This window comes from Mesoplodon bidens (assembly GCF_964165515.1).
Source record: "Mesoplodon bidens genome assembly, chromosome: 3".
Classification (NCBI taxonomy): Eukaryota; Metazoa; Chordata; class Mammalia; order Artiodactyla; family Ziphiidae; genus Mesoplodon; species Mesoplodon bidens.
The window spans coordinates 14478320-14504533 of record NC_138178.1 but is presented as its reverse complement, the minus strand read 5'-3'; the positions used below and the strand labels follow the sequence as shown (position 1 = coordinate 14504533).

General features: G+C 37.3%; 2 protein-coding genes across 2 annotated transcripts in view; both read right to left on the bottom strand.

Moving 5' to 3' along the window:
- NEBL (nebulette) overlaps nucleotides 1–26214 on the bottom strand; it is a 341624-nt gene that overhangs the window by 77661 nt on the left and 237749 nt on the right. The gene's annotated exons all lie outside the window — the stretch shown is intronic.
- The window catches only part of LOC308614949 (nebulette-like), a gene marked incomplete at its 3' end in the record, with an annotated part of 96108 nt that overhangs the window by 42089 nt on the left and 27805 nt on the right, over nucleotides 1–26214 (bottom strand). The window contains exons 5-8 of the mRNA XM_081229851.1: nucleotides 25302–25412; nucleotides 14670–14780; nucleotides 3034–3135; nucleotides 2002–2103 (exon numbers count right to left, since the gene is read on the bottom strand). Of these exons, the coding sequence (XP_081085977.1) occupies nucleotides 2002–2103; nucleotides 3034–3135; nucleotides 14670–14780; nucleotides 25302–25412 (426 nt within the window). The remainder of the gene's footprint in view (nucleotides 1–2001; nucleotides 2104–3033; nucleotides 3136–14669; nucleotides 14781–25301; nucleotides 25413–26214) is intronic.

Below are 26214 nucleotides of genomic sequence, written 5' to 3'. Positions count from 1 at the left end.
AGGATTTTTGGTGACTGCATTTGAAATGTGAAAATAAAAACTCAAATACTATAAAACTTTCTTCTAAGGACTCTCAAATAAGACTGTGAATGAATGAATTTAAGACCAGAATCTAAGGGCCAGTCTACTATTTCTGCTTCATTTTGTGCATGAATTCATGTAAAAAATGCAGAGTAGAAAACTATTCTGAATAGCTACAGTAAAATTATTCCTGGGAAATGATGCAGTGTTTCTATGGGCCAGGCAGTGTTTTAAGCTGCTCACGGTAATTCATTTAATCCTCACAACAACCCTAAGAAGCAGTATTGCTGCCATGCCATTTTATGGGCCAGGAAACTGCAGATGGAGAAATTAAGCCATCTGTCCAAAGTCACTCAGTGAGCCAGCGGCAGGACCAGGAACTCAGGGTCCAGGTCCACAGCCCATTTTCTTAATTACTCAGCCAAATTGTACTGCTTCTCTAGAATCTGCCGCTTCTCCTACACAACCGATAGGAACTCTTTGCCCCCAGAAAAGGCTGAAATTGTAAGAAGTCAGAAAATCTAAAGCGATGCCGGAAGAGTTGCCAGGTCTGTGCCAATATTCCCTGCTCTTCAACGAGTGTTATTTGGGCTCAGAAGAGCTTGGAGTCACGGCCCTTCTCAGGCCCTCCAAAGCTAAGAACATAGTAGGTCTTCTCATTTTTTCAGATAGTATTTTATGTTCTTCAGTTAGATTTTACAGTTTTCCTCTTTTACATCTCTCCATTTTGAAGTATAATCGAATTAAGACTTTTGCAACTTGAGGAATGGACATTTTCAAAGTTGAAAACACTATACATGCATAAAAATTACTATCTGTTATCATTGACTTTGCAAATGTTACATTTTTCCATTAAAAGAGTTGTTAATTTTTACATAGTCAAGCATGTCTAACTATTATTTTGTAGGTTCTGGTTCTCCAGTTTTAAGAAGAACTCTGTTATCCCTATGTGGTGTATATAGTCTCTTGGATTTTCTTTTAAGGTTTAAAAAATTTTTTTGGTTTACATTCACATCTTTAATCCATCTGGAATTCATTTTGTAGATGGTTTAAGATTCAGGTCCAATTTTATTTTTACCCAGATGGATGGCCAGTTATGTCAGCACCGTTTATTAACTAATACAACTTTTTCCCACTGACTTGAACCAACACTTTTATCATATATTAAATTCTTATACACATTGGAACCTATTTCAGGATTCCCTAGTCTATCCTACTGATTATTTTATCTCTTACTATATCAATCCCATATTGATTTAATTTCAGTGGTTTTATACTATGTTATGGTAACTCACAACTTAAGTTCTCCTTCACTGGTCTTCACTTTCATACTTTTAAAGGCTATTCTCAGGCATTTCCTTTCCATTCAAACTCTAAGATCATTTACCCATACTTCAAAAAAACTGTTGGATTGTAATTGAAATTGCATGACATTTATATTTTAATTTTGGGAAAATTGAAATTCTTATCTATTGAGACGTTCAGCCAAAAATATGGCATGTCTTTACACTTTTTCAGATCCTTTTTATGATTTCAATGTTCTCTTCATTTAGATTACCTCTTTTTTTACTTTGTGATTAAAGCATTTAAAAATTGAGGAAATTGCTATTTTTCTTACTAAGTTAAAAGTTCTGTGTATGCGTGTATAGATAGAAATTTAACTATTCTTCTAATCTAATTGATATGACTATTGCTAAATTCTAGAAATCCTAGGAAATGTAACAACATGGCTGAACTCATAGAAAAAGGTTAGAATTTGAGCCAGGAGAAAAGAAAACTTAGTTTTATGTTTAAAATTGGACTTATTTTATCCCTTACTGAAATTTACAATTATTGTAATCCTATCTGACATGGTTACAGAAACATTATCTTTACGTATTCTTGCAATTAAAGACATTACCTAAAGTAAAATATCTTCCAGTGCTGCTAGAAACAAAATCTCTGAATAAAATCATTGTGGGATCATCACTAGATTCTTACTTGACTAGAAAGTTTAGAAGCTTCCACAGCATGTTCAAAATCTGGTCTTCCAATTACAGCAGGCTCTTTATTCATTACTCCTTGCCCTTTCTTGTATTCAGCCTAAAATGAATAAATAAGAGAATGTTGAACATTTCTACTTTCCAATGAAAAATTACATTGATAATAGCCAAAATAAAACTGACCCTCAGTCCACATAAAATGTTCCTTACAACTCACCAAATACTAAAATGCTGACTGCTAAGAAGAAACTGATTTTATAAAAACAACTTTTTTGTAGTAAAATAATTACTAAGTTTGAGTCCATGAATCCAGTCATCATCATCATTGTGTTTATGTTATCCAGGAGAAATTTCTAGATAACTGAGACCCTGCATTCTGCATGCAGATGTCTTCTGGCTTTGTTTAGTGTTAGGAACTGATCTAACCCTGTTTGGTTAACATGCAGTTGAATTTAGTAAATAATTATTGATTTTTTAAGTTGAGTATAGCCTATGTCACTCAAATATTTGGTTCAGGTTAAGTAATCATTTTTAATCAGGATGTAAGGTATGTTTAAGTAAAATGGTATTAACCAAGAAGGATGTCTTAGGGAAGATAAAAACAGCCATGATGTATAGGAAATGTGCATTGGTAAATGCTGACCAAAGAGAACCTGCACAATTAACAGCAACAAGATGGAAACAAGGCCAAGTAAAGTTCTTTGGGACAAGGTGAGAGATAATATGGGACCAGACGAATGACAAACTTGATTCTCAGGCTCAGACATTTGAATGTTATCTTATGCCTGAGTAGTATTTATTTTTTTAAAAGCATGACAACAGAGCCATGGTCAAGTCAAGTCTGATCAGTTTCTGCACATATCCAAATAATTTACATAGTGAAATGGATAATTCAGATGAAAAAACTGAGATGTCATTAATTCAGATTGATTAATTTCACTAACTAAATTAACCATCCAACAACCAAAGCCACTTTGTCTCCTGCAAAAATGAGAAATCAATTCTTCTCAAGATAAGAAAGAGAGATTACATTGCTTATGATCTTGGAGATCTGTGTCGCCATCTTTATGTCTGGTCTGTCAAGCTCCGCGTTATACATGTGGGTGTCCTGCACATCTTTTCTATAAAAAATCTGATCAAAGAGACAGTTTTGATTGAAAAAGAGAAAACAGAAATGAGTAGTTTCATATAGCTGCTAGCCTTAATGTCCATAACATAATTTATCCTTACCATAATATTCTAAGAAAGCCACTGACCCTAAGTTTTTTTTTTTAATTTTTATGTGCAACATTTATTTGGATAACTATATTCTTTTTTTACTATGCCAATACCTCACTAACATTATTGCATATGAACTGAATTTATACAACATAAAAAATATAATCCCAAGACCTTGGCACAGAACCAATCTTATAAGATTTTACATACACCATCCTTATAAGCATGTCATTCTGTGTAAGTGTATATGTGCATATTCACATACAGAATAGCCTCACCAAGGGCGTTAACTTGTCTACCACACAGTCTTGACCCCCAGGGGATACAGGATAAGCTCCAGCACACGAATATGGAAAATCATTTCCTGGGGTGAGGGTATGTGAAACTCTGGAACTCTCCAGCTTTTTTTTTTTTTTTTTTTGCGGTAGGCGGGCCTCTCACTGTTGTGGCCTCTCCCGTTGCGGAGCACAGGCTCCGGACGCGCAGGCTCAATGGCCATGGCTCACGGGCCCAGCCGCTCCGCGGCATGTGGGATCTTCCCGGACCGGGCCACGAACCCGCGTCCCCTGCATCGGCAGGCGGACTCCCAACCACTGCGCTACCAGGGAAGCCCCTCTCCAGCTTTTTCACCCTCCCAACCACACCTTTCTCTTCCTTTTCTGATTGGACTCTTCAAATGCCCCTTATCTGGGAGGCCTAGTGATGGGTACTGATAGTTTTATTCTAGTAAATATCATTGCAGTGACTTGATCCTCCAACAATAAAAGGACCCACATTAAGGAATATTCATCCTCTGAATACACATTAGATACAATCAAACCAAAGTGTGGAAAACAGAGATTTAAAGAGAAAAATATATATAAATTTTGCCAAACGTACTTTAGATGATAGTGGTCATTTACATTAACTTGACTGACAAATGAGAGGAGAGATCAGAAGCCAACTCATATAATCCCTGATGGGCAAATATCTCACGTCTATCTGCTTCTCTATTTCCTGAGATCGGTCATGAGCTGAAGAAATATTTATCTATTTTCCAGATGGAGTTCTATATGGCAAATTCACCAGTGGATAGCTAGTCAACTTGTCCATTACATTAGATTCTATTAAATTTATAATGCAAAGGGTGTAGTAACAGTCACTTTTAAAACCCATCTTCACTTTTTCAAGATGTAAAAGGTAGAACACAGAAATGTATAACTGAACATCTGTACAAAATGCACAATTAATTGCATTTGTACAAGACAAGTATTTCTAATGTTGCCTGCAAGCTTTCTGCAATAGCATCATCTGGGGTACTTATTAAAATTTTTAGATTCCTGAGATCAATCCTCAATCCTCTGTAACAGAATTTTGGTAACTGGGGCCCAAGAATCTGCATTTTAATGAATTCCCCAGTTGACCACTATGAATCAGTGCTCTGGATAATATCAATGTATCTTGTTATTTGCCTTTCAACCTTGAAGAGTTAAAAAAAATTTGGGGCTTCCCTGGTGGCGTAGTGGTTGGGAGTCCGCCTGCCGATGCAGGGGACATGGGTTTGTGCCCCGGTCCAGGAAGATCCCACATGCCGCAGAGTGGCTGTGCCCGTGAGCCATGGCCGCTGAACCTGTGCGTCTGGAGCCTGTGCTCCACAACGGGAGAGGCCACAACAGTGGGAGGCCCGCGTACCGCAAAAATAAATAAATAAATAAAAATAAAATTGTACATTTTTATTTCTTTCAAAAATAATATCAAGTGTAAGAAATGATAGTGCATTAAAACTTTCATAAGATCCCTAATGCATTATATGATTTTATTTCAATGAATCATGTATACATACTTCTATTTAAGAGCTTGCGCTGGGACTTCCCTGGTGGTCCAGTGGCTAAGGCTCTGCGCTCCCAATGCAAAGGGCCCGGGTTCAATCCCTGGTTAGGGAACTGAGATCCCGCGTGCCACAACTAAGACCCGACGCAGCCAAATAAATTAATTAATTGAAAAAAAAAGAGCTTACATTGGCCTCACCACCAACTACTTTTAAACTATGTTTATAATCATGAACCTGTCTGACAAGTGAACACAGCTTAAATATAATTAGCATAATTTTGGCAAGAACATCTGCTTCCTTCACTACCTGCATTTTCATAGGCTTTACGTTAAGCAATTTTAAGTAGGTTTTGTGCACACCGGTAGCAAAAGAAACAAAAGTAATCTGAAAACTGAGTTATTTTGTTGGGTGAGTTTAAAATCTTCAGGGATTTAAAATAAGCCAATTTTGATGGGCTTCAAAAAGCAACACACTCATCTACAAATGATGGCCAATCAACCTCAGCCTGCACCAAGTTAAACACAAACTGTGTAAACAAAAACAGACTCTCAGGTGAAAACAAACCAAAATTATTACCCACCTACAAGACTAACTGTTTCTAAGTTACTACATTCAGATGAAAGCCGTAGGGGGGAATGCCTTTTTGTTTAGAAAAGAATGAGGGTAAAAATGTAAACCCTTACTTTTTGAAAAGAGCTGCAACCTTTCAGAAATCTATGCTTTACATGGGTTACCTAATTATATGCTGTTCAGCCTAATGGCTGCGTGAAGAGAGGTGAACAGCACAAAGGCGGCGGGAGCGGGACAATGAATAGGGCCCCATCATCCATGTAAATTGCAAATTAGAGGCCAGCATATGTGACTCAAAACAAATATTAAGATTGACATGAGCTGCACATTCAAACAAGCGGACACCACAGAGCCACACAGGAGAAAAGCCCAGGAGCCTGTCTCTACCGATCTCCCAGAATATCAAGGCTTGAGGTTATCCCACAGGAACGGGGGCTTCCTCTGAGGGACACTGAGAGCGGCAAGCTCCTGATTTTCGCTAGCTGAAGGGATGTCTGAACATCGGAAACAAGGTTACCCGAGCAGATTAGTCATCTTCCTCCACCTAACCTGTTACTTAGGGCCAAGGGAAGCTCATCTGACATTTCTCAAATGTCTGCAACACGTGTTTGTTCCCTTCCTCAGGCCGTCACAACTGAGGAAGAATAAAAACATTACAGTGGGTGGGATAGGGAGGGTGGGAGGGAGGGAGACGCAAGAGGGATGAGATATGGGAACATATGTATATGTGTAGCTGATTCACTTTGTTATAAAGAAGAAACTAACACACCATTGTAAAGCAATTATACTCCAATAAAGATGTTAAAAAAAAAAACAAACGTTACAGTGGAAGAGAGGTTTGTCAGAGGAAGGGCAAACACACATACACTCTTTCTTTTCTGAATAATCCAAACCCTAAATGCTCACTGTGTTGGGACAACGACGACAGATGGGACCCCATTCTCCAGGCAGTCTTCTCAAGACGAGATGGTGTTCTATAAAAAACTGTTTTGAATAAGAAGAAAGACAGAGATTCCTGAAAATTTCTGAAAATTCCTGAAAATCAACCCAGGACAGGTGCAGGCCTGAGGGTCAATGACTGATTTTGCCTCGTTTTATTTAATGTTTTGTTCCTTATCGTGTCCTCAGAGTAAGAGAATGAAAAAGGAGGCAGAGGGAGGATAAGTGAAAGGGGGAGGGAAGAAAGAGGAGAAATAATAATAATAGCAGTAATAATAATTGTCATTTCAGGCCATTTATTATGTACCAGCTACCATATTAAGGACTTAACATTCACTGCCTCACTCACACATTTCTTAAATGTATGACTATAACGATTTATATCCATTAAACCAAGTTCCCTTTATGACTCTTCTATTTCAATTTTTTTCTTAATTTTAAACTAGTTATTCTCACTAATGAACATTAGAATAATCCTAGTGGGCCTCCCTGGTGGCGCAGTGGTTGAGAGTCCGCCTGCCGATGCAGGGGATACAGGTTCGTGCCCCGGTCTGGGAGGATCCCATATGCCGCGGAGCGGCTGGGCCCGTGGGCCATGGCCGCTGAGCCTGTGCGTCCAGAGCCTGTGCTCCGCAACGGGAGAGGCCACAACAGTGAGAGGCCCTCATACCGCAAAAAAAAAAAAAAAAGAATAATCCTAGTAAGTTCCACATAGGAAACAAATGGAATTTTAATGGGCATTGCACTAAACCTACCAAACAATGTAGGGAAAAATGATATCTCAACAAGATTTCAGTCTGTTCACAGGAGAAGGTATATTTCTCCATTTCTTTAAATCTTTTATTTTAGCTTTCAGTGAAGTTTCATCCTTATCTTCTATAGGTCCTATACAGGAAAATACAATCATTATCATATTATTATCATTTTTATACATTTATTTTGCACTCAAGATAAACTGCTTTATCTTTTTAGTAGTATATAATATTTTTGCAAAGACTAGTTATGGTTTCTTCCTCAGGAGCACCTAGAATTATTAGTGTATATGCTTGATCTCTTCCTCCCGCCTTTTTTTTCCCCACTGAAATTTACTTCCTTGCCCTTTTCCACATATCTGGATCATTTTCCTAAATTATTCCTTTGTAGTAGACATGTGTTAATTTTTAAAAAATCTGCCTAGCAGCATTATTTATTTGGAAACTGCCCCTCCCTCACTCCACGTGATCTAGCGGGGCCATCAAAAGCAGCCTTCCTGCCTAGTGACAGGAGGGGCCATGTGACAGGTTGTCCAATCAGATACCCCAACCCTTGGGAAACCATGATTAAATCGAGGGCAGACACATAACCAAGCAAGGCCAGAGGCATTGATGGATCTGAGGCCGGGGGAAAAAGAACAGCTGTCCTTTCCTCTGGGATCAGTTGCTGTGAGGATGATTTAATTTTGGAAACACCAGCCTTGAGACCACCTAGACAGAGTCTGTCTGCAAGTGAAGTCATACAGAAGCAAGCAGAGCCAAGAGATGGGAAGAGAAGGAGAGTCCTCGTGACACTGTGGAGCCTTTGGAGCCAGTTATGCCTGAAGGTAGCTTGAATTTCCCAGTTACCCAAACCAATAAATTCTCGTTTTTCACTTGAGCTAACATGAGATGGATTTCTGTTACTGAACCTAGAAACTCCAAATGCAGCCTCCATTTCATACGTTTTTCTGCAGTGTCAAATCTATTCTTTATTGCCTCCAAGAAAGATTTTAATTTTATCATCTGAAACTAACACAATATTGCAAATCAACTATAGTTAAACTTTTTTTTTTAAGATTTTAATTCTATCGTGGGAGGGAGGGAGACGCAAGAGGGAAGAGATACGGGAACATATGTATATGTATAACTGATTCACTTTGTTAGAAAGCATAAACTAACACACCATTGTAAAGCAATTATATTCCAATAAAGATGTAAAAAAAAAGATCTTAATTCTATCAAAATCTGTCATTGAATTTCTTCCTTATCTCACCATGTTCACTTTCTCCCTCAGCTTGTATTTTCATCTCATTTCATTGTCTTTTAATCTCAGCTTATGCTCCCCTTATAATCTTTCTACTCCTGTAGAGTAGAAAGGCCACATCTTTTGCATGTATCCTACAGTCATGCCGAGTGTCCCACGTGCCAGGTGCTGTTCTAAACACTTTAAACACATTAATTTCTTAAATCCTTACCCCTCCCTTGCTGTGCTCGATTGTCTGTACTCAACTGGGCTCCATCAACACTCCCTCCCAAGGCTAGAACTAGTTATCCAGAATCCCCTTCCTTGTATTGTTCTCGGTTGGACTTGGCCAAGAAGAAGAACTTTCAATTAGATGTTGAAAATGGAAGTGAAATGGCTGCGTTTATTCTTCACGTACAGCCAGACACATCGAGCAAAGGATTCCCAGTGTCTCTGCAGCAAGCTCTTCATGTTTAGACAACAGTGATTTGAGATTCTTCAATAGGTGAGTTAATGAACGAGAGAAAAGCAAAACCTCCACCATGATGGTCCATACAGTGAAATTCAAGCACTTGGAGATGCAGAAATTGAGAGCTGAGGGATGGCAGGCAGGATGGAAGACACAGACAGATACCTGTGAGGCTAAGGGCAATGTGAGCAGACAAACTAAAAGAAAGCAAATCCAACTGGCCCCGAACTCATTCATTCCCTTTGCTACTCTGGTGAAGGTTAAAATGATTCTTGGTGAGAAGAAACTAGACAGGATAGGTATGTAGGACAGAAGTAAGTAGTGTAAACTGTATTCAGTCATAACCTCAAACATCAGTTCAGTCAGCCTCAAGAAATTCTTCTGTCATCAACTCTTACGTTAGAGAAGCCCTCCAAGTGTCATCAAGTAGTCACATGGACTGGAAATTCTATCTTAATAAGACTTATTTCTGTTTGGGTATGCTGCATGTAAAAAACAACTAAATCATTAAATCGTAAATATTATTTTTAAAGGAAAATGTAAACCTTTGAAATATAAGTAAATGCAGGATCTGATATTCATCAGAAAACAAAATTGTTTTTCAGTTTTCTGAACAGTGGAGTAAAATATAGAGCTGTATCTAACACTTTATCATTATTAGCAGTATTATCATTGTTTATAAAAGCATTTGAGAGTTGACAAAAGTTTTTTTATACATGATTTAATTTTATCACCACCACAATCTTGTGAAGAAAGCAGGATAGGTATTACTAACTATTCTGCCTTAGAGATGAACAAAATACTAATATACCTATTTTAATACTAAATTCTAAAAGCACTGTTATTTTAAGTCACATCACGGAATCACAGAGTCACAAATGTTTTTCCAGTATCATTTAACTGATTTATCCTTAAGATTTCTCTCTGTCTGATGGAATAGAAATTGTCTGCTTATTAGGTTTTTTTTCATATTTACTGGAGTATAATTGCTTTACAATGTTGTGTTAGTTTCTGTTGCACAACAAAGTGAATCAGCTATATGTATACATACATCCCCATATCTCCTCCCTCTTGAGCCTCCCTCCCACCCTCCCTAACCCACCCCTCTAGGTGGTCACAAAGCACCGAGCTGATCTCCCTGTGCTATGCAGCAGCTTCCCACCAGCCATCCATTTTACATTTGGTAGTGTATATATGTCGGTGCTACTCTCTCACTTCGTCCCAGCTTACCCTTCACCACGTGTCCTCAAGTCCATTCCCTACATCTGCATCTTTATTCCTGCCCTGCCACTAGGCTCATCAGTACCGTTTTTCTAGATCCCGTATATATGTGTTAGCATACGGTATTTGTTTTTCTCTTTCTGACTTACTTCACTCTGTATGACAGACTCTAGGTCCATCCACCTCATTACAAATAACTCAGTTTTGTTCCTTTTTATGGTAGAGTAATGTTCCATTGTATATATGTGCCACATCTTCTTTACCCACTCGTCTGTCGAAGGACATTTAGGTTGCTTTCATGTCCTGGCTATTGTAAATAGTGCTGCAGTGAACTTTGTGGTACATGTATCTTTTTGAATTATGATTTTCTCAGGGTATAAGCCCAGTAGTGGGATTGCTGGGTCATATGGTAGTTCTATTTTTAGTTTTTTAAGGAACCTCCATACTGTTCTCCATAGTGGCTGTATCAATTTACATTCCCACCAACAGTGCAAGAGGGTTCCCTTTTCTCCACACCCTCTCCAGCATTTATTGTTTGTAGATTTTTTGATGATGGCCATTCTGACCGTGGTGGGGTGATACCTCTTTGTGGTTTTGATTTGCATTTCTCTAATGATTAGTGATGTTGAGTATCTTCTCATGTGTTTGTTGGCAATCTGTATGTCTTCTTTGGAGAAATGTCTATTTAGGTCTTCTGCCCATTTTTGGATTGGGCTGTTTGTTTTTTCTGATATTGAGCTGCATGAGCTGCTTGTATATTTTGGAGATTAATCCTTCGTCAGTTGCTTCGTTTGCAAATATTTTCTCCCATTTGAGGGTTGTCTTTTCGTCGTTTATGGTTTCCTTTGCTGTGCAAAAGCTTTTAAGTTTCATTAGGTCCCATTTGTTTATTTTTTATTTTATTTCCATTACTCTAGGAGGTGGGTCAAAAAAGATCTTGCTGTGATTTATGTCAAAGAGTGTTCTGCCTATGTTTTCCTCTAAGAGAAAAGTTTTTATTAATGTTAAGAAAGTACATATATCATTCTTGAAAAGAACATTAAGTCTCTGGTTTCCCCTGCTGGATACTTCTTTCTAATACACATTGAACTGATTACCAATATGGCATTTTGGGAACATTTACCACTCTAATTTCATCACAAGTCTATACAGACCACATTATTTATAAAACTTAAAATGGCAGTTTAAAATTTGTTTGACTTGCTTTAGAAGTACTGGACTTCATGTCTCTGATAAGATTCATGAAAACTATTAATGTTACTGGGGTTTTCATTTCAAGCCCATCTTTAGGGGAAACTAACAGGATAGAATATCTCCAGTTCCTCTAATTACATTAAAAAAAATTTGGCAGGGGTACATCCCTGAAGATACAAAAAAATTTAGATTGGCTCTTTTTAATCATTCTTTGACTGCAGTATCAACAAGATAGGTAGTTATCTGGGTTCAGGAACCTTCTGAATATGCCCTTCTGACCTAAATGTTTCTTAATATAAATTTCATATTGATTTGGCCTTTTTAGAAATTTCATCTAGTTTCATGTTTTGAATTAACTATGATATCACCCTAAACTCTTTTTTTTTTAGTATTTTTATTGGAGTATAATTGCTTTACAATGTTGTGTTAGTTTCTGCTGTACAACAAAGTGAATCAGCTATATGTATCACCCTAAACTCTTAAACCACCCTTTAAAACTGAAGGAGGACCAAACAGAACTAATATTTTATGGACTGGCTCTTCTACAGAGCCCTTTACATATCATATCTCATTTACCACTTGCAAGAGCCCTGTGAGATGGGTATCATTGCCCCAACTTTACAGATGAAAAAAAAAAAAAACAGATTTGTAGACATCTGTAAGTTGTCCAAGGTCATCCAGGCAACATGTGGCAAAGGAAGCATTTTAACCCTGGCCCGACTCCCAACTCTTTTTCTATCATATGTGACAGTGGAGGATATTATGAGAAATAATTTTTTCCTGTTCCATGATCATCGAATTTGGGGTGAAAGAAGAGACTACTGCCCCCACAGTACTCTTCCCCTTGGAACTCTCAGTTATTCAGAGGTGGAAATTCAGTTGGCCAGTCAGAAAGAATCCTCACCCCCACCCTGCTTATTCACATCTCCAAAGGCATAAGGGACAGTAAGGTTCTGAAAGAAAAATGATTCCATTTGGCCCATTGATGATTGATTCCATTTGGCCCATTGAAAAGTCTGACCAAAAAGGAGGTAGAAATAAAAGCTATTAACTGTAATCATCCCAGTTTCTTGGTTCTCTAACAGATATCAGAAAGCTGACTCGATTTTGGTGGAAACATAAAAAGATAAGCAAAGATGCTGACAATGCACTGTTTCTAGGTAAATCAGATGCACATGTGACAACATATTTTATTTTAAATTAAATTAAGTCATTAATAGGCATAGTGCAAAGTGACATTCCGCATCATGAAAAGGTAACCCTATTAGTTAAATTCTCTGCAGATGAATTTCATTCTACTGAAGTCTTCTGGGAGACACGGTTTTGTCTTTCATGGAGATGCTGCGGCCTCACCTACTGAACCAAGAGACGTACTTGCTTTCCTTTGGTCTTCAAGACCCACGTTTAAATTTCATATCTTTGGGACAACAAATGTATTATTCTCAGTGACTTGACTCTAGGGGAATATCAACTACTTCACAGGTAGAATACAAATATCATTCTCCCCTTAAATCTGAGTAAATAGTCTTAAACACTTTCTAAATCCTATTATATGTACAAACTTTGCATGTAAAGGTTGAGCCAAGCAGGCACAGGACTGTAAGTAAATACATCCTTCTCCCATAAGTACACAGTATTGGATAGAGGAGAAAGGGGCTTTATACTCTATTCCCTCAATCCCTCAATCAAAGACTTTTTAAAAGAAAAGGCAGAGTTAAAATAATAACTTCAGCTCTATGATAAGGAACTTCCGTATTTGAATTTCATTGAATTTCAGAGCTCCCCAAGGAGCTGTGTAATGCCAGTCATCTCCCCAGACCACCAGACCGCCTTCGAAGCCTCGCCATCTATGGGAGTTCAAAGTTTCTTCCACTCCAAACAGTGGAAGCTCAGGGTCCAGTTTTTCTTTCTTGCAAATGCACTGGATTCATTGATCTGAATTCTAATGATAACCTATTTTGCCCTACATTTAAAATTTTTCATTTAAAATCTTGACCAATAACCAGTGACCTTCAAGAGGGAGGCAGCTGGGTGTAACGGAAAGAGTGGACTAGGGAGTTCGATTCTTTAGTCTCATTTTCTTCATCTGCGAAATGAGAATCAGTACACGGATTTTGCAAGAACTGGAAACGATCAAAGTCTTGGCATAATCTCTTGTGCGCGGCAGTGCTTGCTAAGTGGTAGTTATTATGATTGTGATAGTCAAGTTCTCATAAAGCCTCCTGGTAAAATGGCCTTGCTGGTAACTACAGACATGTGGCTTCTTCATCTCTTATCAATCTTAACCCATTTTAGGAAAGCACTTTTGGTATCGGCATGTGTTTATACATTTGGATTAAAATGTAAAAGCTCACTCAGCTTTTACTTAAGCATTGACCTATTGCAATTTAATATCACATAACTGTTGCCATCCTACAAAGAGACACTGCACAGCTGGGGCTCTGGAGGCCCTGAGGCAGCAAAGCACCATTCAGTAAGACAACTAAGTGGTGGGGCAGAGCCTGTGTGAGATGACAGAGATGTTTCAGGTACTTTTCAAAGAAAGGGAGCTTTTTAACCCAACGAAGGCAAACACTTTCTCTTAACTGATTCTAACCCATAAAGAACCTGACAAACAGTTCCTACATTCCTTCTAGAAAGCAAAGAATTCATGATAAGGAGACAAATAAGCTTCCACTGAAATTTCAGGAAGAAATATTCTTCTAGGCCCCCAAGACAATAGTGGTAATTGAGCAAACACATGAAGGTTTTGATGTACTTGTTACCTTATAGCCAAAGAATAAATGTGTTTTCTATGGGCTTGTTTCCTCTCTCTTGGCTTCTGCTTCTAAGCCGGCTGTTACGCATCTATTGCTCTCCTACTCCCCTTGGGTCTTAAGTGTGACAATCTGGCCCTCACATGAATTCCAAAAGAAACCACAGTGGGGTACAATCTCACTAGCATCCCAGTTCTTCTGCAATTCTGCACTGTAAACCATGGGAGTAACGCCATCAAGTCAAGGAAGTTCTAGGAATTGCTGTTAAAAACCCAGTTTCCCAGGTCTGCAAGTGCCTGACATTTTGAAAGCATTCTACAAGGTTCTAATAACAATTGACAGAATAATTCAGGTGTGCTTCTGACTGAACACAGGGACATAAAAATAAAAGAAACTTTGAAGTTCTTTTTGAACAGGAATGTTGTAACATTTAAACTTCAAAAACATACCCATTAGCCCTGATGTCAGTTAACTACAATTTTCCAGAAAATCATGAGGAATGGCTTGCTTACGTGACTCTGGTGCTTATTCACCTCCATGGCATGTTTGATCTCAGGCGGTTCCTTCATGTGGGCATAATCTGAGAATCCTTTGGCAGCATCGTGCTTCTGCTTGTAAGCAATCTTAAGAAAAACACAAATAATTGTTAGTTTCATTTACAGGTGTATGAAATTTCTTACCTTTTAAATTTCAGTGTTCCGTCTGGATTTCATATAGTTGAATACCACCATTAATGGTCAAATTTGCCTAAGCTTCTATAACAAAATAATATACATAATACTTTAATCTTTGTGCTTCTGTTTAGACTCCTAATTCTAACTCTTTGTCATTTATTTCAAAAGTCTTTGTCCACACACTGAAATCCCAACTCACTTCATCTAGCTTAAATCTCAGCTACGGTTTTGGGAAATCTTCCACATCCAAGAGGTTTTAGGGTCATAAATGTTCAAGGTTTGAAGCTTGGGAAAGCAAATGACAAAACTGGGGAAGTGACTGGATATTTAAAAGTGAATTGTTCATTTTTAATTGATTATTATGATTTTATGGAGGCACAGCTATAATAGAATATAAACCTTATTAAAAGCCCTAAACTTTGGGAGAAAATATAACAAAATTCTCACATATGTCAAGCCTTGTTCTCTGTTAGGGAAATAAGCATCATAGCAATGCCACCCATCACCACCATATTAAATCTGTCCCACACAGGGATGGGCATGAGAATAATCAGAAGTACTTCAGAAGTAGAACTAACCAACCTCAACAGAGTTAGAAATTAAAGAAGATCCATAAGACAGCAAATTATCCCCTTACTCTCAGCCTAATGCTATATTATCCTATTTATTTCCTTCACAAGTTTAAATTACTCGGTTTAATTTTTGTAAAATTACTTATTTTCTGTCTTCTCTTACTAGAATATAACTGTCTAGTTCAATAAATGCTCAGAACCCAGAATGCTGCCTGACATAAACTGCAAAAAATATTTGCTCAGTGAGTGAAGAAATAGGACCCCAGAAAATATCTGAAGAGATTATAGTCGAAAACTTCCCTAACATGGGAAAGGAAATAGCCACCCAAGTGCAGGAAGCGCAGCAAGTCCCATACAGGATAAACCCAAGGAGAAACACGCCGAGACACATAGCAATCAAACTGGCAAGAATTAAAGACAAAGAAAAATTATTGAAAGCAGCAAGGGAAAAATGACAAATAACATACAAGGGAACTGCCGTAAGGTTAAAAGCTGATTTCTCAGCAGAAACTCTACAAGCCAGAAGGGAGTGGCATGATATACTTAGAGTGATGAAGGGGAAGAACCTACAACCAAGATTACTTTACATGTCAAGGATCTCATTCAGATTCGATGGAGAAATCAAAAGCTTCACAGACAAGCAAAAGCTAAGACAATTCAGCACCACCAAACCAGCTCTACAACAAATGCTAAAGGAGCTTCTCTAAGTGGGAAACACAAGGGAAGAAAAGGACCTACAAAAAAAACTCCAAAAGAATTAAGAAAATGGTCATAGGAACATACATATCAATAATTACCTTAAACGTGAATGGATTAAATGCTCCAACCAAAAGACACAGGCTTGCTGAATGGATACAAAAACAAGACCCATATATATGCTGTCTACAAGAGACCCACTTCAGACCTAGGGACACATGCAGACTGAAAGCAAGGGGATGGAAAAAGATATTCCATGCAAATGGAAATCAAAAGAAAGCTGGAGTAGCAGTACTCATATGAGAAAAATAGACTTTAAAAAAAGAATGTTACAAGAGACAAGGGACAATACATAATGATCAGGGGATCAATCCAAGAAGAAGATATAACAATTATAAATATATATGCACCCAACATAGGAGCACCTCAATGCATAAGGCAACTGCTAACAGCTATAAAAGAGGAAATCTACGGTAACACAATAATAGTGGGGGACTTTAACACCTCACTTACACCAATGGACAGATCATCCAAAATGAAAATAAATAAGGAAACAAGCTTTAAATGATACAATAGACCAGATATATTTAATTGATATTTAAAGGACATTCCATCCAAAAACTGCAGATTACACTTTCTTCTCAAGTGCGCACGGAACATTCTCCAGGATAGATCACATCTTGGGTCACAAATCAAGCCTCAGTAAATTTAAGAAAATTGAAATCATATCAAGCACCTTTTCTGACCACAATGCTATGAGATTAGAAATGAATTACAGGGAAAAAATGTAAAAAACACAAACACAGGGAGGCTAAACAATACATTACTAAATAACCAAGAGATCACTGAAGAAATCAAAGAGGAAATCAAAAAATACCTAGAGACAAATGCCAACGAAAACATGATGATCCAAAACCTATGGGATGCAGCAAAAGCAGTTCTAAGAGGGAAGTTTATAGTTATACAAGCCTACCGCAAGAAACAAGAAAAATCTCAAGTAAACAATCTAATCTTACACCTAAAGGAACTAGAGAAAGAAGAACAAACAAAACCCAAAGTTAGCAGAAGGAAAGAAATCATAAAGATCAGAGCAGAAATAAATGAAATAGAAACAAAGAAAACAATAGCAAAGATCAATAAAACTAAAAGCTGGTTCTTTGAGAAGATAACCAAAATTGATAAACCATTAGCCAGACTCTTCAAGAAAAAGAGAGAGAGGACTCAAATCAATAAAATTAGAAACGAAAAAGGAAAAGTTACAACAGACACCGCAGAAATACAAAGCATCCAAAGAGACTACTACAAGCAACTCTATGGCAATAAACTGGAGAACCTGGAAGAAATGGACAAATTCTTAGAAAGGTATAACCTTCCAAGACTGAACCAGGAAGAAACAGAAAATATGAACAGACCAGTCACAAGTAATGAAATTGAAACTGTGATTAAAAATCTTCCAACAAACAAAAGTCCAGGACCAGATGGCTTCACAGGTGAATTCTACCAAACATTTAGAGAAGAGCTAACACCCATCCTTCTCAAACTCTTCCAAAAAATTGCAGAGGAAGGAATACTCCCAAACTCATTCTATGAGGCCACCATCACCCTAATACCAAAACCAGACAAAGATACCACAAAAAAGAATATTACAGACCAATATCACTGATGAATATAGATGCAAAAATCCTCAACAAAATACTAGCAAACAGAATACAACAACACATTAAAAGGATCATACACATGATCACGTGGGATTTATCCCAGGGATGCAAGGATTCTTCAGTATATGCAAATCAATCAATGTGATATACCATATTGACATATTGAAGAATAAAAACCATATGATCATCTCAATAGAGGCAGAAAAAGCTTTTGACAAAATTCAACACCAATTTATGATAAAAACTCTCCAGAAAGTGGGCATAGAGGGAACCTACCTCAACATAATAAAGCCCACATACCACAAACCCTCAGCAAACATCATTCTCAATGGTGAAAAACTGAAAGCATTTCCTCTAAGATCAGGAGCAAGACAAGGATGTCCACTCTTGCCACTATTACTCAACATAGTTTTGGAAGTCCTAGCCATGGCAATCAGAGAAGAAAAAGAAATAAAAAGAATCCAAATTGGAAAAGAAGAAGTAAAACTGTTACTGTTTGCAGATGACATGATACTATATATACAGAATCCTAAAAATGCCACCAGAAAACTACTAGAACTAATCAATGAATTTGGTAAAGTTGCAGGATACAAAATTAATGCACAGAAATCTCTTGCATTCCTATACACTAATGATGAAAAATCTGAAAGAGAAATTAAGGAAACACTCCCATTTACCACTGCAACAAAAAGAATAAAATACCTAGGAATAAACCTACCTAAGGAGACAAAAGACCTGTATGCAGAAAATTATGACACTGATGAAAGAAATTAAAGGTGATATCAACAGATGGAGAGATATACCATGTTCTTGGATTGGAAGAATCAATACTGTGAAAATGACTATACTACCCAAAGCAATCTACAGATGCAATGCAATCCCTATCAAATTACCAATGGCATTTTTTACAGAATTAGAACAAAAAATCTTAAAATTTGTATGGAGACACAAAAGACCCCGAATAGCCAAAGCAGTCTTGAGGGAAACAAACGGAGCTGGAGGAATCAGACTCCCTGACTTCAGACTATACTACAAAGCTACAGTAATGAAGACAATATGGTACTGGCACAAAAACAGAAACATAGATCAATGGAACAAGATAGGAGGACCAGAGATAAACCCACGCACCTATGGTCAACTAATCTATGACAAAGGAGGCAAGGATATACAATGGAGAACAGTCTCTTCAACTAGTGGTGCTGGGAAAACTGGACAGCTACATGTAAAACAATGAAATTAGAACACTCCCTAACACCAAACACAAAAATAAACTCAAAATGTATTAGAGACCTAAATGTAAGCCTGGACACTATAAAACTCTTAGAGGAAAACATAGGAAGAACACTCTTTGACATAAATCACAGCAAGATCTTTTCTGATCCATCTCCTAGAGTAATGGAAATAAAACCAAAAATAAACAAATGGGACCTAATAAAACTTCAAAGCTTTTGCACAGCAAAGGAAACCATAAACAAGACGAAAAGACAACCCTCAAATGGGAGAAAACATTTGCAAACGAATCAACGGACAAAGGATTAATCTCCAAAATATATAAACAGCTCATGCAGCTCAATATTAAAGAAACAAACAACTCAATCCAAAAATGGGCAGAAGATCTAAATAGACATTTTTCCAAAGAAGACATACAGATGGCCAAGAATCACATGAAAAGCTGTTCAACATCACTAATTATTAGAGAAATGCAAATCAAAACTACAATGAGGTACCACCTCACACCAGTTAGAATGGGCTTCATCAGAAAATCTACAAACAACAAATGCTGGAGAGGGTGTGGAGAAAAGGGAACCCTCTTGCACTGTTGGTGGGAATGTAAATTGATACAGCCACTATGGAGAACAGTATGGAGGTTCCTTAAAAAACTAAAAATAGAATTACCATATGATCCAGCAATCCCACTACTGGGCATATACCCAGAGAAAACCATGATTCAAAAAGACACATGAACCCCAATGTTCACTGCAGCACTATTTACAATAGCCAGGTCATGGAAGCAACCTAAATGCCCATCAACAGATGAATGGATGAAGAAGATGTGGTACATATATACAATGGAATATTACTCAGCCATAAAAAGGAACGATATTGGGTCATTTGTTGAGACGTGGATGGATCTAGAGACTGTCATACAGAGTGAAGTAAGTCAGAAAGAGAAAAACAAATATCGTATATTAACGCATCTATGTGGAACCCAGAAAAATAGTACAGATGAACCTCTTTGCAGGGTAGAAGTTGAGACACAGATGTAGAGGACAAATGTATGGACACCAAGGGGGGAAAGCCGCGGGGGGGTAGGGATGGTGGTGTGATGAATTGGGTGATTGGGATTGACAGGTGTACACTGATGTGTATAAAATTGATGACTAATAAGAACATACTGTATAAAAAAGTAAATAAAAAAACAAGAATAGGGCCTCCCTGGTGGCGCAGTGGTTGAGAGTCCGCCTGCCGATGCAGGGGATACGGGTTCGTGCCCCGGTCTGGGAGGATCCCATATGCCGCGGAGCGGCTGGGCCCGTGAGCCATGGCCGCTGGGCCTGCGCATCCGGAGCCTGTGCTCCGCAACGGGAGAGGCCACAACAGTGAGAGGCCCGCATACCGCAAAAAAAAAAAAAAAAAAAAACAAGAATAACTAAACAGATGAGAATAAAACAAGAATAAATTAATGAATTATTTTAAAATTAATTTAAAAAATATATATTAAAAGTTTAATAATAAGATATTAAATGGAATTGGAATTACTTGGCACAGAACAAAGGTAACTTAAAAAAGAAAAACTAGAACAGTGGTCACCAAGAACAAAACAAGATCTAATTTTTAATGAAAAAATACAGTTACACTTAAGGGAAAACTTTTTACCAACATGAGCTCCTTGAGAGCTGTGTCTGTATCTTACATATCTTTTAATATCCTGTGCCAGTCATACTGAATGACAGAGAACAGAAATGCAATAAATGTTTAGTGAGTGAATGAATAAATGAGTGTTTTAAACATTCTCATGAGCTTAAACTCCTCATAGCCTTTAATAAGTAGAATTAACCACCCACTTAACTTAGATAATATACTTGTCTAAAGGATTAGAGTGATAATTACAAAAATAAATTTTTAAGTAAAAGCATCCAATCCTACCAAAAAAAAGGGAAAGTCATCTAACACAAATATCAATGTTCAAATCCCTTCTCTGGCTTCCCCCACCGAGATTTTCTTGAAAACTTCCAGTGAAAGAGAACTCAACCTGGGTATCACAGTCTCTAAATTTTGAAGATACTGATACATAGTTCCTCCTTTAATGAAACTCAAGTCCATCTCCCCAGAGCTGCATCCATTTGGCCATAGGGAAGAATCTGGTTCACAGGACAGAACTCCAAACGTGGGAACACAGCTGTCAGTGGCTTCCATTCCCCGGACCTGTCTGCGTAGATTAAGGTACTGAACCTCTGTACACTCTAAACGCTCTCCGAAGTACAATTCCCACTTTTCCACCTCTTTCTTAAGGTGTCCACAGTATCCCAGATATGGCCTGACCTATCCTAATTAGAATTGTTCAGTTTAATCTAGATTATCATCTCAAATGTGCTATATGCTATTAACACATCCATGGATCACACCATTTTCCTTTTGATCACTGTGTTGAGATTTCTGTCAGCTAATGCCCCTAAGTCTTGTTCACTCCTGCTCAGCCCTGTTCCCACATCTGGTTGATTATTAGGCCTCGCATACAGCACCTCACATTATTCCAGGGATAATTCATCTTGCTAGAGTCTGTCCGTTGACTTAATACATCAGCATATCTAATTCTGATGAACATATCTTTTACATTTTCACCAATTAATTATGTTAAACAGGAAACCCATTAAGAACCTCTACTCAGACTGAGAAAGTCCATTATCTCAGTTTCATTACATTACATATTATAACTTGTGGGAAGGAAGGAGGAGTTTAGTGAGTGGCCAAGTCTCTTAAGCCAAGAAACAACTTCTATGAGATCTGTTGTAAGGAAAAAAAAACTAGCATATGCCTGTCTCCTTTTTGCTGGATGCCTGGTTGATTTTGCGTTTTTGACTATGGTACTTGTGAACTTACAAACATAACCAATGCAGCTGATCATTTTGTGGGTTATCATAGAAGTGGTGAGTCATCAAGCACAATTTTAAAAAGCACCCTTTCTTAAAAAGGCTATGTAATTTTCTACTCTCAGCATTAAAATAGTCATTTCATTTATAGCTGCTGCCAAGCATCACTTTAGAATTAAGATTACATCAAATTGGAGGCAGCTGAACTTTATCATATTAATTTTCATCCTTAAAATAGCTAATGGAAAATTATGTCACACTAATAAATTTTCTGATAAATTTGATTTCTTAGGATTTGTCATTATTGTGTGGCAGTTCCCTAGATTAATACTGTTTTCTTCCAACCTTGTGAATTAAGGTTGCTATGGCACTAGATGCCTAATTAGTGGAAGATACTTGCAGTAGTCTTATATAAATTATACGTAAATATGTTTATGCAAATAATATACACATTTATGTTATATATTTCATCTTATATGTTTATATCTCATATATACATATATTTCTGATTTACAGTATATTTCATAACTACTATATAGGTAAATGTACTTTTAATCCCATAACACAGGCAGCCCTGAAGCTCCTGAAACAGGACCTTGTGGCCACTGTAGATAAAAACATAAGCTCTCATAAATCTCCTCAGTTCGGATGCCTGAGTACCCTGTATCACTTCTGTGATAAGGGATTATTTAGTCTCTGCTTGAGACAGCCTTGGTGAGAAGGGTCACAGCACTTCATGGCACAGCCCATCCATTTCCAGAAGATTTCTTTGTGATCTTTGCTTGTAAAATGTTTAATGAGAGTTATCTAACAAAATGGCTTCCTAAAATCTCCACATCTGTCTCTCTCTCTTTTTTTTAAGGCGTTTCTTCCTATCAGCCATTTTCTACCTCGCTAACTTCACCTCATCACTCTAGTTTGAATGTAAGCATCTGAGAATGTTTGCAAATTGATTTTAAGATAAAATTTTGTTCCAATGTCAGAAGTTTAGGATACTTTTCAATAGAAGTTGGAACACAGTTAAATTTTAGTATTTGCCTAACACTAATACTCTAATTCAGGTTGGCACAAATCTGATACTATTGGGACAAGGTAAAAGGTTAGTTCTATAATTATCACAGACACTATCAAATAGTTCTACTTTCTTGCTTGTCTTATCAGGCAATTGAGAATTGCAATTTTAATAATAATAAAATAGATTTATGTAAATCTAAAGAAATGTTATTACAATTACATAAATCTTTGAAATAGATACCTTCTTGGGAATCCAGGTTCTTCCTTTCTAACAAGTTCAGTGACTCTAACACGGGGCAGTGCTGCTCCTTGAGAGTACACATATGTCTTCCCTAGGGTGCATATTCTAATGTAAGTGATAACCTATTCTGGAAAAAAAGAGATAGATTCCAAAATGTACAATATGGATTATTTTGTATGTTAAGTTCTATGTGCACATATTTGTGTACTATAGATGTGTTTAGGCCATAAAAATTTGAGAAAAGTTGTGTCCTTCCAAAGCAATTAGGATGTAAATATCTGAAAATCTTACCTTCCCAAGTATAAAAATAAGAAAAGATTGTTTCTTTTCTTTATCGTGTAATTGTTGCTTATTATTATTATTATTGCATAAATGTTGTCAAATATCAAGTGTTGTAATTGCTTGCTTTATAAAGTAGTCCATGTGATCAGCAAGTGGCTGGGTTACCAGATGTTGGCAGGACAAAAAGGGGGCATATTAGTCATGGTCAGCCACGCAGAACCCTGACATATATTTTTAGCCTCATGTGCACTGCTGAGATTAGCTTACTGCCAAGCTGGGTACATAGTGGACATTTAAGTTTGTGATAATGAAGTACTTAAAGATATTCTGCAAAGGATAACAATACTTGGTATTGTTCAAGAGTAATCTATTTTCAGACTATTTTAAAATTATCTAGATATCCTCTACCTAAAAGTGAAAAGATTCTGAAAAAACAAGTAACTTGTTTAATAAGAAAAAGAGGGATAGAAATAGTAAAAAGTGGTGGTAAGGGGTATAGTTAAGAACCCAGACTCTGGAGCCAATCTATCCATGTTCATGTGCTGGCTCTGCCATGTATTAGCTGTGTGACCTTGGGCAAGTTACCTAGCCTCTCTGTGCTTCAGTTTCTACATCTCCAAAATGAGGATATTTCATGCAGTTGTGAGGATTAAATGATATAAATATATGTGAAATGCATAGAACAGTACCTGACACATAGTAAGCATTTCTTTGTATTTATTATTATTAACTAAAAGTGTAGCATGAAAAATATAAACTATGTAAAAGGAAACATCTCCTTAGTAAGGAAATCAATAAATTGAACAAAAATCCATTTTACAAGTATTTACTGAATCCTCCCTGTGTTCCAGGGACTGTTCTAAGCACAGAGGTGGAGCAGGGAACAAGACAGATAAGGTCCCTGCTCTCTTAGGGATTAATAAAGTAACCAGGCCTCCCTGGTGGCGCAGTGGTTGAGAGTCCGCCTGCGGATGCAGGGGATGCGGGTTCGTGCCCCGGTCTGGGAGGATCCCATATGCCGCGGAGCGGCTGGGCCCGTGAGCCATGGCCGCTGGGCCTGCGCGTCCGGAGCCTGTGCTCCGCAACGGGAGAGGCCACGACGGTGAGAGGCCTGCATACCGCAAAAAGAAAGAAAAAAAAAAATAAAATAAAAAATAAAGTAACCAAAAAAAAAAAATCAGATTGTGCTATAAAGAAAACAAAGCAATAATAGGAGTGAGAAAGAGGCGAAATATTCTGCTTTGAAATTTTGTTTTAAGAAACACAATAGATTAAATGCATTAAGGATTCCTTCTGTGTTGATGTACTATAAAGGGAAAATTACTCCTAAACTGTTGTGGATTCAAAATGAGTTTACATGATGACAGTTCTTAAGTTCATCTGCAACTTGCAATCACTAAAATGGCCATTTCCGCCTGGTGGAGGCTCTTTTTTGGTAGCCTGAGATAGTCTACCAAGTGAAAAACACCATCCACGGAAAAGAAATTCAGGAACCACTTGTCTAATTGATGGAGCACAGGTCTGTGGATCCTGAATTTAACCATTAATTCTTTATGCAACTTTTAATAAGCTACTGGAATGTTTTCCACTTAAAGATCATAGTTAAATTAAAGACTAGTTTAATATTTGCTATTAAATTGTAATCTAAGTAAACTGTCTAAATAAGATTTAAATTTGCTCTATTAGTAGCGGTGAATGGGACTAGGAAAAACAGCATCATGTAACTGACATACTGGCAGGTCCCTGTCATTATCTGATTCCACCAGCGACAGCTGACAGCACATGGATCAGTCGCTTCCAACTTTTCACTCCGTATTTAATATCTAAGACAAACAACTCTTTTTAAAATGCTAAACAATTTGTACTAGGTATATGTTTGGTCTACATAATTATATAATAATTCAGGAAAACCACACCTCACTCTGTAGCTGTGTAACTTCTCTTGCAAAGACACTGTCAATTGTGGCTGGCATCTGTTTATAAAGAGAATTGGAAAGGTCCGCCTTAATGGTGCCTTTGTATTTTGCCTGGGCAGGGAGAAAGAAAAGGGAAAAAAATATTTCTTAGCTTTTTTTATTGTGAATATTGAAAGAGAACAAAAAAGTACTTTCTTCAGAAACAGAATCAGTTAAAAAATATAAAGTCCATTTTAATCTTAGATACTGAACCTGATGAACATATCTGAATAAAGATAAAGAAATCCAGTTTATCACGGTAAAACCTTTAAATGAAACATGCAAGAAAATAACGACTGGGAGAGGGGGGTTGAGCGATGGGGGAAATGGGTGAAAGGAGTTAAGAGGTACAAAGTTCCAGTCATAAAATAAATACATGGGGACATAAGGTCCAGCATGGTGACTATAGTTAATAACACTGTACTGCACATTTGAAAGTTGCTAGGAGAGTAGATATTAAAAGTTCTCATCACAAGGGAAAAAAAAGAAATAAGATGTGTGACTCTGTGTGGTGACAGATGGTAACCAGACTTGTGGTTATCCTTTCAGAATGCATACAAGTATCGAATCATGTACACTGTGCACCTGAAACTAATAAAATGTTAAATGTCAATTATACCTCAAATTAAAAACCTTAAATCAATTTGGTAAAAAAATAATAATGACTATTTTTCTGTTTAAACCCATGAACATTTCTCAAAGTAAACCTATTTGTGTGTATTGACAATGTCATGTTTGATCAGCAAAGGAACATATGAGAATGATGAGACATTTAAATTGTTCCAGAAAACACAAGTCATTAGAATTTACAGGCTAGAACCTGAATGCAAAGGACAACATTCCTTTATTCAAGTCCTCTTAACTCCTTCCACCA